This window comes from Saccopteryx bilineata, chromosome 8, assembly GCF_036850765.1.
Source record: "Saccopteryx bilineata isolate mSacBil1 chromosome 8, mSacBil1_pri_phased_curated, whole genome shotgun sequence".
Lineage (NCBI taxonomy): Eukaryota > Metazoa > Chordata > Mammalia > Chiroptera > Emballonuridae > Saccopteryx > Saccopteryx bilineata.
Window position 1 is genome coordinate 332542 of NC_089497.1, and position 14748 is coordinate 347289.

Below are 14748 nucleotides of genomic sequence, written 5' to 3' on the forward strand. Positions count from 1 at the left end.
GGGGCCATGGACAAAAGGGGCTGTCCACCTCTGTAGTGGGAATGTCACATGGCCAGAGAATCCCCACCCATGGGCTGGGCGTTCCGGCAATCCTCTCAGTGACCCTCGAGGTGATGACCCGTAAGCCATCACCCAGGTAAAGTAACAGAGGCCCAGAGAAGGGAAGTGAACTGCCCAAGGCCACACAGCTCTCTGGCCACCTACAGCCATTCACGCCTTCTACGAGTTCACCACACACAGGCAGGAATCGTAAGAGGGTCCAGGCACGGGGCTGGACACTTTCCAAGTTAGTTCATTTGTCCCCTCGGTGAGGGAATTAGGGATCCATTTTGCAGAAGTAAACCTGAGGCCCAGCTCATCCCTGTGACTTGTCCCAGTCGTACAACAAGGCACCAGCCTGTCCAGGACTGGCGCTCAGGCCCCCAGGCCTCCCCACGTGGTGACAGGCTATGCTCTCACTGCCTCAGTTTCCCCTCTGGGGAACGAGGGGCGCCCTCTGACGTGATGTAATGTCATCAGGGAGGTGGGACTCTCGCCTGGGAAGTCCTGGGGCGGAAGAGGAAGTTAGAAGTGGCCGCTTCCCCATCCAGCCCACCCCCGCCAAGCCCTGGGCCAGGTGGGTGGTACTTCCCCGCGAGCACTTCCTCCAGAAATCCCCTCGGAAACGCCCGTGCCTGTGGCCTGAGCGTCAGTCCAGCTGCAGGCCCAGGAGCCTCACGTTTCACACCCTCTTCCTGAGAGCTCCCGTCAGAAACCAGCAGGTGCAATAACTGGTATGTGTATATGTTTGTGTGTGCACGGTGTTCGTGTATATGTCCACACTGCTGCGTGTGTGCACATGTGCATACATTGCTAACCTGGTCACAAATACCTTTATCTCCATCAGAAAACAACGGAAGCCCGGTTGACCGTGTGTGGAGGAAGGGGCTGCAGGGTATCACTGCCCTGCCCCCCCAGGGCCCTTCCTCTCCACAGGGGTGGCCCCAGCCGCCCGCCCATCCTCTGCCTCAGTCTCCCCCCTGCGCTCCGTCCTCCGTCCAGTCTCCGGAGGCACCCTCTTCAGACCCAGATCTGATGACCAAAGGGCACGAGGGCAGGTGGCTAAGGGCCTGGGCTTTGGGGTCAAGCAGATTTGGAGTCTGAGGCCATCTGCTAACGGTGTGTGTGACCTTGAGCCTCCGTTTCCTCCCCGCAGGAATGAAATCATCAGAACGCCACCTGGTGGGACTGACAGGGGCGACGCAGGTCCAGTCACCCAGTGCCGGCCCGGCGTGTCTCGTCCACTCACAGGGCTGGGTGCACCTGCCACGCCCACTTCCCTCTAGGGTCCCGTGTCTCGTCCACTCACAAGGCTGGGTGCGCCTGCCACGCCCACTTCCCTCTGGGGTCCCGTGTCTCGTCCACTCACAAGGCTGGGTGCGCCTGCCACGCCCACTTCCCTCTGGGGTCCGTGTGTCTCGTCCACTCACAGGGCTGGGCGCACCTGCCACGCCCACTTCCCTCTGGGGTCCGCGTGTCTCGTCCACTCACAAGGCTGGGTGCGCCTGCCACGCCCACTTCCCTCTGGGGTCCGCGTGTCTCGTCCACTCACAGGGCTGGGCGCACCTGCCACGCCCACTTCCCTCTGGGGTCCCGTGTCTCGTCCACTCACAAGGCTGGGTGCGCCTGCCACGCCCACTTCCCTCTGGGGTCCGCGTGTCTCGTCCACTCACAGGGCTGGGCGCACCTGCCACGCCCACTTCCCTCTGGGGTCCCGTGTCTCGTCCACTCACAAGGCTGGGTGCGCCTGCCACGCCCACTTCCCTCTGGGGTCCGCGTGTCTCGTCCACTCACAGGGCTGGGCGCACCTGCCACGCCCACTTCCCTCTGGGGTCCGCGTGTCTCGTCCACTCACAGGGCTGGGCGCACCTGCCACGCCCACTTCCCTCTGGGGAACCCCTCCTCCACTCCCAGTCCGTCCCTAACTGCCCCCTCATCAAAGTTATTAATCCGGGGGACGGGCACGTGACCAAAGCCGAAACAGACCGCTGGGCGCCAGTCCCGAAAGTTCTGCTGAGACTGTTTCTCAGGGATTCTTAGCTGGAAGACTGGTGAGCGTAAGGCACCTGGCGCTGCTCCGGGGACTGATGTCACGAGCACGAAGGTCGAGACAGGACGCTGGTGCCTGGAGGGACAGCTCAGTCCCTGAACCAGACAGACTGTCCCGAAGTCCCGTCCACCTCAGAGACAGAAGGTGCAGTTACCTTCAGCCTCGGCTGAACCCAGGCTGGGTGTCCTGCCTCCCCTCCTCCCTCCCTTTCTCTCTCTCTCTCTCTTTTATTATCACTTGCAACTAGAAAAGTACTAGTTAATACAGCCTCCCTGCTCACCCCTCGGATGGCGCCTCTGTGTCCACAGCGTCCAGCACTCAGCTCTGGGCCCCTCTACCTGCCTTCATTTGGGGCTTCAAGTCTGGCTGGCCCCACGCCACCCTAGTCTGACAGTGTCCCCCGAACACAGCAGGGGACGTAACCCCAGGCTCCGGCAAAGTCCCCCCACTCTCTCCACAGAGTCGGTTCCTACTCACAGCCTGGACCCAGCTCAGATGCTGCCCACCCCGGAAACCTCCCCTTAAACGTCACTCCACCACCCTGAAGGCCGACGGTGGCCTCCCCTCTAATTAGAGTGCCACCACACTCTAATTGTATCCCTGGGGGAAATCTCCAGTTTCTTCTTTTTCCTCTTCAAAAATCATTGTCTCACTGTATCAGCTGAGCAATGAACATCTTGGGTTGGATTTGGGATTTGACCAATTAAAATGTGGTTTTAACTCCCCAAGGGCATTTCCTGGCCCCCAGGCTTGTGGGGCACACAGGGCTAAACGGGCTGGTACTTGCCCTCAGGGGCTTACAGTCTGAACCAAAACTATTTCCCATTTGGCTCATGTCCAGGATTGCAAAGATGACAGGTGTTAAAATGTTATAATCAAACCAAGAACATTAATTTTACTCGGGGATAATAATCACTGACGTTTATCACTTGAATACAGGATGTGCACGCATGTTATTTAATCCTTACCCTGTGAAATACTATCCCCACTTTACAGACGAGGAAACCGAGGGGAGGCACCCCCAAGGGGGTGCTGTGGTCTGACCTCCACCTCCCTGCTCCACCCCTGCTGTCCTTCTATGGCAGATCCCAGCAGTGAACAGACACACTGCTTGGGGCAGCTTGGAAGTGGTTTAACAGCACTTAAAGCCCTGGCCGGTTGGCTTAGCGGTAAAGTGTCAACCCAGCGAGCGGAAGTCCCGGGTTCAATTCCCAGTCAGGGCACACAAGAGAAGCAACCATCTGCTTCTCCACCCTTCCCCCTCCCCTTCTCTTTCTCTCTCCTCTGCTCCCATAGCCATGGCTCGAATGGTTCGAGCAAGTTTGCCCTGGGAACTGAGGATAGCCTCACCTCAGGTGCTAAAAATAGTTCAATTGCCAAGCAACAGAGCATTGGCCCCAGATGGGCAGAGCATTGCCCTGTAGGGGGCTTTCCAGGTGGATCCAGGTGGTCAGGGCGCATGTGAGAGTCTGTCTGTCTGCCTCCCCGCCTCTCACTTAATAAAAAAAAATACCACTTAAAGCTCAGAGCCCAGCTGGTGTGTCTGGCTGCTCAGGAGCAGGTGGTGTGCACCCCACTTCTGTACAGGGGTCTCCGGCTTCCTGGCTCAAGCTCAGGCCCAGCTTCGGGCGATGACAAGCCTGCTTTGCAGCCACTGGGTTTCAGATTCGCTGTGTGTGTTCCTGGCTGCCACTGTGACCAGAGCCTGGTGGTCAGTCTGCTGGGAAGGTGTTTCAACACATCGCTGTTGCGAACACAGTGACTTCCGCACGCACCCCACCCATGGCTGGCGTCACAGCAGCCTCTGGAGGGCAGATCGGAAGCCGCTGGATCTGGTCAGTGGTGAGGCCCCAATCCTAAGTTTATGAGGAAGTAAATACCCCTGATAGACTCATTCAGAAAAGGCCCGTTCCAGCACAGTTCACTCTCTGCAGAGCAGACCTCCAGGGGCCACTGTGTGGCTGGACCGAGGCGTCATAAGCAAAGTTCCGTGCACACATAGGTGCTCACGACTGGCTCATCCCTTCTGGCCCTCCCTGCCCTGCGGCTGGGCCATCTCTCACGCCCACGCGGTCCCTGGCTAACTGGAGTCACCAGGGGCTCTCCGGACGGATCAGAGGAGCCTTTGCTGACTGAGCTCAGACAGGGGCCCTGGGAGCTGTCACACATGAAGCCGAGTATCCCCTCCTCCCACCCCAGTTCCTGGGGGCCAGTGGGGCAGTGAGCCCCTTCCTTACTACTGGAGTCCAATACGCTACTGATGGAAAAAGAGGCCACGTGACAGGGAAGCCAGGAGACCTCTCACCCCCGCCCCTGCCCCCAAGACAGAGGCCACAAGATGCACGGAGGGGCTTGGAGTCCCTCCAGATTCAAACCCCAGACCCCCAACCCACACCCGCTGTGGGACATCGCACGGACACCCCAACACCTCCCCACAAGCTACCGTGGTAGCCACGCTTCTTCTCGGGGTGTTGTGAGGGTTCGATGGAGAAGCAGGACTCAGTGGGGAATCTCCCTGAAGACAGGTGGCCCCAGGTCTCCCATCCCATCAAAGGGGACTTCCCAACGGAGAGCACCAAAGAAATCTCTCACTCTGTGTGTCCAAAGCTGCCCAGCCACTGGGGACCCTCCCCCAAGTCCCTCCCTGCCTCGGGATCTGCACGTCTTCAAGGTGCTACTCTGGGTCATGTCGGAGAGAAGCTGAGGTTGTCGGGGGTCACGGGGGCTCCGGGGTGCACCGCACACGTGGGGAAGTGGCCCTGGGAACTCCCAGGCAGAGACTTGTCCGAGCCGGCGTCCTCTCTGCACCCAGTCCATCCTGGTGGACTGACGGAGGCCGGCCCGCGGCCCTGGAGCCCGGGGAAGCCTTCTGCTCCCTCTGCCTGAACCCTGTGTGCTCAAAGCCGGTGCTCCGGCCAGCAGGGGTCGCAGTCCAGGGTCAAACTGCCAACCACACCCCCAGGGCCCTGGCTATGGCAGGACCTCTGTGGGCCTCAGTTCACTCAGCTGTGAGATGGGGTTGTCAAGAGTCCATCTTTCTTAGGGTGGTTGTGAGGTCCTAGGCAAAGAACCAACCAGGGCCAGGGGCTGGTCTGACACCCAGGGGCGTGAAGGAGCATCCCTCAGGCCACTGCGGCTGCCCTTCTCGGCAGCCACGGGGAAAGACCAGAGGTTCCTGGGCCTGTGTGCCATCCGGTAGTTAGAAGAGGTCACAGAAAACAACAGTTCCGAGAAATCGCGGAAACCCAGACAAGAGCCCGGAGAAGCTGCCCTGACAACCAGCAGCCCCTCGCAGGTTCCTCAGGCGGCCGAGACCCCCTCCCTGCCCGAGACCAGGTGGCAGGTACTCACAGTGTCACAGGGGACGGGGTGGAGGTCTTCCTGGAGCCCCAGCACCCTGCCTGCCCTCCGCGGCCCCTGGGGACGAGCTGTGGGCCCTCCCCACTGCCGGGCCTGACGTCTGACTTCCTCTCTGCTCAGCCAGGCCAGCATCCAGGAAACCACACCCCGGGGAGAGGGTGCCGGGCACCCTGGGGCCCCTGCCCGCCCTCCCTCTGGGTCCCGGACACTGCCCAGGGCCTCCCCCAAGGTCTGGCCAGTCCAAACGGCCTCAGCAGGCAGGCCCCAGAGGCTCTGGTCAATAAATAATACAGCTCCGTCCCTGGCTGTCCCTCGCGGCCGATCGTGTTTCGGGCCACTCCGGTTTCCCGAGGCCTCTTTGTTCAGGGCCCCAGGCCACACAGGGTCTCTGGCCGAGTGGTGCTGACACTCTCACTGAGGGCCAGCCTGACTGAGCACTCGGGACAAAAGCAGCAGAAAGGCTGCCCTACTTACTCTGAAAGCAGCTCTGGCCCAATGGGGTTCGGGGAGACAGGGTGGGGCCAGCAGCCTGGCCCCGCTGGGCTCAGGGGCCTCGTGCATTCAGCTCCCCACCCCCGGCCCCACCGAGAGCCCTCTCCTCACTGCCCCTGCCAGGCTCAGTCCCACCACGGAGGACAGGCCGGGCCCCTCCTCCAGGAAGCCTCCGCTCTGAGTTCCCCTCCAGTCTGCCTGTCTGCCAGTCCGTCTCCTTTGGGTATCAATCACCACCTCTCTCTCAGCGGCCATGCCTCCTGACTGTCTCTCCATCCCCCAGTCTCTGCCCCGCCCTCTCCACAGTCTGACTTCCTCACAGCTCCCTGAGCAATTGTTTTAAAAGAGAATGCACATCATGTCATCATCCTGCACGATCCCTCCCTGTCTCCCCCCGCCCCCCAGGACACTGTGCCAACTGCACATTCCTTTCCAGCCCTGCCAAGCCTTCCCACGTTCTCCGGGCACCTCCTGCCCCAGGGCCTTTGCACCTGCAGGTCGCCTTGCCTGGCGCGCCCTCCCCAGGGCTGGCTGGGATCACACCTTCCTGTGACTCTCAACTCAACGCCACCTTCTCTGACAGGCCTGTTTTTGCTTTTTTTAAATTTATTATTATTTATAAAAAGGCTGTTTTATTGAGATATAACTCACATTCCATAAAATTCACCCCATTTAACATGTACGATTCCAGGATTTCAGTGAATTCAGAGTTGTGTAAACACCACCACCATTTAGAACACTTTCGTCATCCCCAACAGGAACCCTGTGCCAATCAAGGGGTCCCTCTCGTCCCCCATGCCTGGCCCTGGGCAACCGCCAGCCGCTGTCTCTGCGGGCCCACTCCCTGTGCACGCCCCCAGGTCTTTTGTGGCCTGCTTGTTCCACTCAGCACAATGCTTTCACGGTCTATCCATGTCACAGCACACATCAGCACTTCGTGCCTCTTCATAACTGCATGCCATTCCCAGCACACGGAGACCACATTCAGTCTGCCCACTCTGTCAGCTGTGAGGGTGGGAGGGCAGCCCTCCTGCCGCTAGTTCACCCCCCACCCCCACCCCAGTTTTATTTTATTTCCTTTTTTTTTTTTTTTTTGTATTTTTCTGAAGTTGGAAATGGGGAGGCAGTCAGACAGACTCCCGCATGCGCCTGACCGGGATCCACCTGGCACGCCCACCAGGGGGTGATGTTCTGCGCATCTGGGGCGTTGCTCTGTTGTGACCAGAGCCATTCTAGGACCTGGGGCAGAGGCCATGGAGCCATCCCCAGTGCCTGGGCCATCTTTGCTCCAATGGGGCCTTGGCTGCGGGAGGGGAAGAGAGAGACAGAGAGGAAGGAGAGGGGGAGGGGTGGAGAAGCAGATGGGCGCTTCTCCTGTGTGCCCTGGCCGGGAATCGAACCTGGGACTCCTGCACGCCAGGCTGACGCTCTACCACTGAGCCAACTGGCCAGGGCCCCCCACCTCCAGTTTTATACTCTTGCCTCCACCCCTGTCTGGACATCCGAGTCTACTGTTTCTCTCTGGCCTGAATGTCTCCCCCACGAGGCCCAGGCCGCTCCCTCCCTTGGGCTCTCCCCCAGGACCTGGCACAGGTTGGGTGCACGGGGCATGAAGCCCTCTCCACCGCCCAGTGCAGATGCCTGTGTCCATGACACCTCCCTGCTGGCTCTGAGCTCTCTGAGAACAAGCGCCTTGCCCACCACGCAGGGCCCACCGGCAACCACGGGGAGCCTTGCCTGTGGGGGGTGCCTCCCAGGTGGATGTTGGAGTGTGTGCTGAGCACCTGGCAGGGTGTCACACAGGACAGGGGCAGACAGGCCCCGGAGCACATCACACATCTCAGGGAGACGGGTGCCACCCCCACATAGGAGAGTATTTCCCTGCACCAGAGCTGCCCGGCACGGCCCAGGCTGGGGGGCGGGAAGATCCGGTCCCAGGAGGTGCACGCTGAAGGCCATCAGGTGGCTAATCGTCTGGGAAGCTCCATGGAGGCTCCCAGACCCAGGCTGCCAGCTGCTCCCCATTTCTCCCCCTCAGAGGTACCACAGAGCGGGAGGAATGGGGTGGGGGGGGCAGGGTCTGCTGGGCTGAGGCCCCGCCCCACCCCTACCCAGCATCCCAGGTGGGGGCCCCAGCCCCGGGCAGCAAATGCCCCGTGGGGACTCCAGGCACAAACACTGACCTTTGGTTCCCCAAGTAAAGCCAGATACAACAGTTACTTTCCTATCTGACCCCAGAGGCTGGGAGTGACTAGAGTCACAGAGTCAGGCTGTGACAGACAGGGGTCTGGAGGGGTGCTCAGAGACAGGGCCACCGGGCGGCACCGTGGCCATCCCGGGCAGGCCCACATCGTCCATCCGCTTAACCTCAGAACAACCCTGGGAGACGTCTATAAGGCAGAAAGCGGACGACACAAGTTTCAAATTCCCCACTTTGGCACTCTGCCTCCCGCTGTGCTGAGACTCAAGGGAAGAAGGGGACAAGGAGCCCCCAGGGGAAGCCGCCCGCTGGGTGCAGAGCCGAAAGACCCGTCCAGAATCTCCCCAAGCCCACCAGCCAGCACCGATCTGCCCAGTTCACAGCGAGATGAGCCCGGAGAAGCCCAGGGTCCCATCCGCACGGCACAGCTCACGCCCTGCCCCTCCCTGCTGCCTCTGGCCTGGGGTGACCGGCCCGGAGCCGCTCTGTTCAGCAGCGGCCCAGCGCGCCTGCCCCTGGCTTCTTGGCTGCAGTCCCCAGAGCCCCGGGCAGAGGGTCAGGGCTGGCCGGAGCAGCCCTCCCCACTCTCACCTCACGCTTTTCCAGATGTGAGCAGGACCGGCCAGGGGCGACAGGCTCATGTGCCGGGGAATCTGGAGACGCAAGTGGAAAACTATGCTGTCTGATCGCACCCTCCAATTTGTCCCTGCGGCTGCCGCCAGCCGGCCCTGCCTCGGGCCCCAGACCTGCTGACTCAGGTCTCCCCTGGCAGCCGGAGGGGCGCGGGCCAGCCCTGCTCCTCTGACTCGGGGAGCGGTCTCGGCCCCGGGGCCCCTAACAAAGTGAGGAAGGGGTCTGGAGAGCCCCCCCAGGCCCTTCCTCCCCAGCTAACCTGGGAGGTGTCCCTGCACTTACAGGCGCTAAGTGGGGGTTTGGGGCAAGCCCAGCGCCAATTACAGTCCCCCACCCGCCTGGCTGACAGGCAGCGGTCCCTTCCATATCGGCCGGCCCCGTCACTGCCGTCTGGCTGCTGTTCCCACGGCACTGCCAGCTTCTGCAGGAGCCGCGCAAGGCTCTACCCCACAGTCCTGGGGAGTCGCTCTGCAGTGACCCCCACTCCGGCGAGGAGCGAGCTGAGGCAGGAGCGGGGGGTCTGCGGGCTCCGTGAGGCCGTGACACTCCCGTCCCGGGGGGTGAGCCCCTGACTCAGGGCCCACTGCGTCTTGTAAACAACCCCCAAGGTTTCCAGAGTGCCAGCCTCCAGAACCATGAGAAGGAAGGAGGTACGGGAAAGTCCAGTGTGGTCAGAGGCAGACACCTGGCACACGCGCCCTCACGGGGGACCTGTCCTCTGCCTGTCACAGTCCCCCCATCCTCTGCCTGTCACAGTCCCCCTCCTCTGCCTGTCACAGTCCCCCCATCCTCTGCCTGTCACAGTCCCCCCTCCTCTGCCTGTCACAGTCCCCCCTCCTCTGCCTGTCACAGTCCCCCCTCCTCTGCCTGTCACAGCCCCCCCATCCTCTGCCTGTCACAGTCCCCCCATCCTCTGCCTGTCAGTCCCCCCATCCTCTGCCTGTCAGTCCCCCATCCTCTGCCTGTCACAGTACCCCCCTCCTCTGCCTGTCAGTCCCCCCTCCCCAAAGCCAGCTGGACCACCCATGGGAACCCCTCCGTCCTCGCTGTCTGCCCGGCTCCCCTGAAGCCTGACCTTGCACAGTGTCTCCCACTTCCACCCACCCCCCACCCAGGGTCCCCGACACTCGCCCCCAGAAACAGAGACAATGGTGGCCGCTGTGACAATGACTTCTTATCACAGTGACAGTAAGACGCATGGCTGGTTTCTCCCCCTTGGCTGCCAGGAAGCTCCCCAGTTTTCACAGAAGGAGCTCAGGAGGCCACATGTGTCTGTTTTGTTTTATTTTCCCCCCTTAGGTCAGGACAGTCTATTCTAAATTGTAGCTTTTCACGGCCTTGATGTTTATTATTTAATTTATTACAGGTATTTCCTATACCCTTTCACGAATATTTTGGGAAGGGGGGAGGGAGGGAGGGAGGGTGAAAAGAATGCTAGCTTATATGGTTTAACATAGACTATGTAATGAAGGTGAGAAGACAGAGGATTTTCTAATCCCTTACCTTTCCCTTCCAAACAGGCAGCTGCCCCTCAGCGCCCCCCCCATCCCCTGATATAACCTGGCCCACCCAGAGCTGCCTTACAGCTGAGGCTCAGATCCGCCCTGCCGAGGTCACCCCGGGCCTGGCTTCCACTCCTGGGCCTGGGCCTCTTGGCCAGGACTCTGCTCCACCCTCCTCTCCACTCCAGCTGCGTGGGGGCCTCATCCAGTCACCCTCCCCACCTGTCAGCATAGGGGGAGGTGTACAACTGCCGCAGGACCACAGCGAACACCCCCCAGCTCGCCCGGCTGGAGGCGTGCCCGCTCTCTGCCCACCTCACTGATCCCATGAGGACCTGCAGGTGGGGAACTCCGGTGAGTCACCTCACGCTGGTGACAGGCGGCCAGGCACCCGGGTCTGCCGCTGCCCAGCACGTAAACCAGTCTGCTCTGTGCTCGGAGGGAGGAGTGGGAGCCCATTTCACTGCGGGGTCAGGCTCAGAGAGGGTAACCAAGAGGACTGAAGTCACACAGCTGTGCCCAGGGTCCCTGTTACAGATCACACGCCAGTTCCCAGGCAGACTGTGGAGTTTGCCAACCACCCTGGACTTGCCACTGGAGTCTTCCGGTGGGCACCTGGGGCCCCAGCCGAGTGCCCACACATGCCCGACTGTCCTTCCATCCTCCTCCCTCCGTCCCCACTAGAGACTCTGAGCTTCTCCAGAGTGCCTGGTGTGGCCTTCCCTGCCCTCCGGCCCTGCCCTCCGGCCCTGCTCCCCACCGGCCGGCCGGGGCTGCCCTGGACCTCCCAGAGCCCAGGCAGACTGCCCAGCCTGGTGCCTGCCCGTCTCCACCTGAGAGGCGGTGGCTGGGCAGAGCTGTGTCCCCCGCACCCCAGTACCTGAGGGTCCTCACGGAGATGCAGTATTTCCACATGAGGCTCCACACAGCACCGCCACCACCCTTCATGCCTGGCGAGGTGGGAAGCGTGTGCCCTCCGCGCTGTCCTCCCCCTGCCGGGGGCTGGCTCTCTCCGCTGGCTGTCGGTTCCCTCACGTCTTCATGGTGGGAGAAGAAAGAAAAGGCCCCCAAGCCGGCGGAGAGGGTGAGGCTCTGGTTCCCACAGGTCCTGGGGGTCCCAGACACCGGCCCAGCCGGCCTCTGTGTGCCAGCCCCGTGCGCTGGTTCCCACAGGTCCTGGGGGTCCCAGACACCGGCCCAGCCGGCCTCTGTGTGCCAACCCTGTGTGCTGGTTCCCACAGGTCCTGGGGGTCCCAGACACCGGCCCAGCCGGCCTCTGTGTGCCAGCCCTGTGTGCTGGTTCCCACAGGTCCTGGGGGTCCCAGACACCGGCCCAGCCGGCCTCTGTGTGCCAGCCCCGTGCGCTGCTCCAGACCCTCCTGGCCAGGCGGCCCTTCCACTCCAGACTCCGTGGCTTCTGCACAACCTTGTGCCCCTCCTGCCAGGAGACGCCAGGGACGGGGTCCAGGGCCACCGTGAGTCACCAGGGGCGGGACGGGCAAGGGGCGTCCACAGTGGGAAAAGCACACCGCTCGGCTGAGGAGCCCAGGGGCCTGTCCTGTGTCCAGAGTGTGGCCTGGGAGGGAGGGGGAGGCTGAGCCGAGAGGGAGGAAGGGGGGGAGCCGAGGGCGGGTCCACATCCTCCCCCATGTCCCCAGAGGCCTAAACCCAACACCCGCCTGCCCGCCGCAGCCCGGCCCACCAGAAGCCCCAGCCAGGACAGAAAGGGGCTGTCCTCCTGCTTGGCTCCTGGCGGAAGCTTTGGGTGTAGACAGAAAAGTAAAGACACAATCAGGGCTGCTTCCTGGGAGAGCGGCAGCCCCAGGGTCTCCCTCTCATCCTGGTCGGGCACCCCCTGCAGGGGAGGCCCGGGGGAGGCTGACCTCCGAGGACTCACCACCTCAGGCTCCCAGAGCCCCCAACGCCCCCCCCCCCCACTGGGGTCAAGACCAACTTATCGAATTCTCCAACAGCCTCCTGATGGGTTTCATCATCAGCCCATTTTACACGTGCGCAAACGGAGGCACAGACTGGGGGAGGGGGTAACCAGCCTGGGGACGCACAGGGGCCTGGACCCCCGGGCAGCCTGGCTGCGTGCCAGCTCCTCTGTGCGCAGAACGGGGCAGAGGTGGGCGCAGGGCCGGGGCCCTGCCGTGAGGCCCTGCGGCCTGGGTCTGAGCTGGGTTAGGGCGTTTCCAGATGGGGACCCAGATGGAGTCCCCAGCCTCACCCTCCCACCAGCTGTTCCCAGGCTCAGCCCAGGGCAGGCAGCTGGGGCTTCCCAGCCGAGCCCCCAGGGACAGTGACTCACAGCTCATGACCGGGGCTCACCCTCCCCCAGCCCCCAGGAAGTCCCCCCGAGGCAGGTGGGCCCAGCACCGTGCCCCACAGGGCCCTGGTGGCAGCACATACAACCGCCTGTGACACTGTGTCCCCGGCTCACTCATGAGGAAACCGGGCTCAGGGGCGTCACCTGCCCGCGAAGGGTCCCCAGGTCCTGCCATGGTCAGTGCCAGGCGGGAATTCCCACGGCAGGAGCTGCAGCTGCCTGCCCCTCTGTCCCCAAGCCCGGAAGGGCCTCTCCGTCACGTGTTACAAGTTCTATCACGTTTCAAGAAAGCAAGATGGGGTTCTACAAAGGCCGTGGGGACCCCAGAATCCCACACTCTCTCTCTTCCTCATCAAGAGCCACCCCAGGGGGTCTGCACTGGGCACGGGCTCTCCTCCACAGCCCCCGGGCAAGTGGCCGCTCAGCCTCGGCTTGAACACCCCCCGTGACAGGAGCCTTACGACCTGTCCAGGGGCCCATTCCGTCGCGGCTCTGTATTGACCTAAGGAAACTGTCCCTTGGGCAGGGCCTCCCTGGCACCTTCTTACTGGCCTCACTTCCTTGTGCCACACAGAATGAGATCTCCATCCAGGTTGATCTGCTGTCCACCGACTGGTGGAAGTTTCCACCACATCTTCTGTGGGTAGAGGCAGTCTGTTTACACACTGCTACCTGTCACTCCTGTGTTCATGGATCCACCCACCTGCCTGCCTCTCCGACCAGCCATCCACGGACTAGTTCATTCATTCACAGAGACACACGATTCCCTCTTTCCTCCTCTCCCTTCTCCTCCATCTCTCCCTTCCATCATCCATCTATTCATCCCCTCCTCAAACTTTTCATCCATCCACCATCATCCATCCATCCACCTATTCATCCATCCATCCATTCATAATCCATCCATCCATCCATCCGTCATTCATCCATCCATCCATTCATAATCCATCCATCCATCCATCCGTCATTCATCCATCCATCCATTCATAATCCATCCATCCATCCATCCGTCATCCATCCACCTATCCACCTATCCATTCATCATCCACCCATTCATCATCACCCATCCACCCATCATCCATTCATCATCCATCCATTCATAATCCATCCATCCATCCATCATTCACCCATCCATCCATCCACCCATCCACCCATCCATCATCCATCCATCCATCCATCATCCATCCATCCACCCATCATCCATTCATCATCTATCCATTCATAATCCATCCACCCATCCACCCATCCATCATTCATCCACCCATCCATCATCCATCATCCACCCATCCATCATCCATCATCCACCCATCCATCATCCATCCACCCATCCATCATCCATCCACCCATCCACCCATCCATCATCCATCATCCACCCATCCATCATCCATCATCCACCCATCCATCATCCACCCATCCATCATCCATCCACCCATCCATCATCCATCCACCCATCCACCCATCCATCATCCACCCATCCACCCATCCATCATCCATCCATCCGTCCGTCCGTCCGTCACCCATCCCCTCACCCTCGCTGGCCTGGGCCGGCCCGTTGTCCACACAGGGTCGACCTGAGGCTTCTTCCTGAACCCTTCTCCCAGCAACTCTGTCAGCCCTTTGCTGCTCACCGGAACCCTGGTTTCCGTCCAGAGCCTGTCAATTCCCCGGCAAATGTGAGGCTTCTCTCCACCACACCTGCTCTGTGCCAAACCCCAGTCACGGGGGGACCTGGGGGAGTGAGGAGAGGGGCACTTCGGGCCCTGGAGGTGATCTCAGGGACAGGCGTCATTTTTAGGTCCTGAGGCCCAAGATGCTCACGGGGGTCCCTTCCAAGTTCCTCTCCTGGAAGATGCCCGTCACCAGAACCTCCCTAGGGCTCAGGCCCCACGTTGCCCGCCCTCTTGGCTGCGCCCCTCTGCGTCCCTCTCCTTGCTAGACATACTGCATCAGGGCTTTCCTCTTCCCATTCTACAGATGGGGAAACTGAGGCACAGGACCGGGCGAGGTTGGCCCCAGCTGCCACAGGGTGTCACTTACTTCTGAGAAGGCTGCTGTCTTGCATTGGATTGGTGGGGGGCTGTCTGAGAGCCAGCGAGCCCACCCAGCAGGACCCACCCCCTGGGCCATCTCTCGTGCTTAGCACAGG

General features: G+C 61.4%; 1 protein-coding gene across 5 annotated transcripts in view; it reads right to left on the bottom strand.

Annotated features, from left to right (window-relative positions):
- The window catches only part of IQSEC1 (IQ motif and Sec7 domain ArfGEF 1), a 205598-nt gene that overhangs the window by 100603 nt on the left and 90247 nt on the right, over window positions 1-14748 (bottom strand). Inside the window, exon 1 of one of the 5 annotated variants that reach the window (XM_066241769.1) lies at window positions 11157-11795. The exons of 3 other annotated variants lie outside the window; for them this stretch is intronic. In XM_066241769.1, the coding sequence (XP_066097866.1) occupies window positions 11157-11224 (68 nt within the window). In that variant the 5' untranslated portion in view covers window positions 11225-11795. Of the gene's footprint in view, window positions 1-5440; window positions 5559-11156; window positions 11796-14748 lie in introns of those variants that run through there. One more of the 5 variants, XM_066241777.1, reaches the window with a different exon arrangement.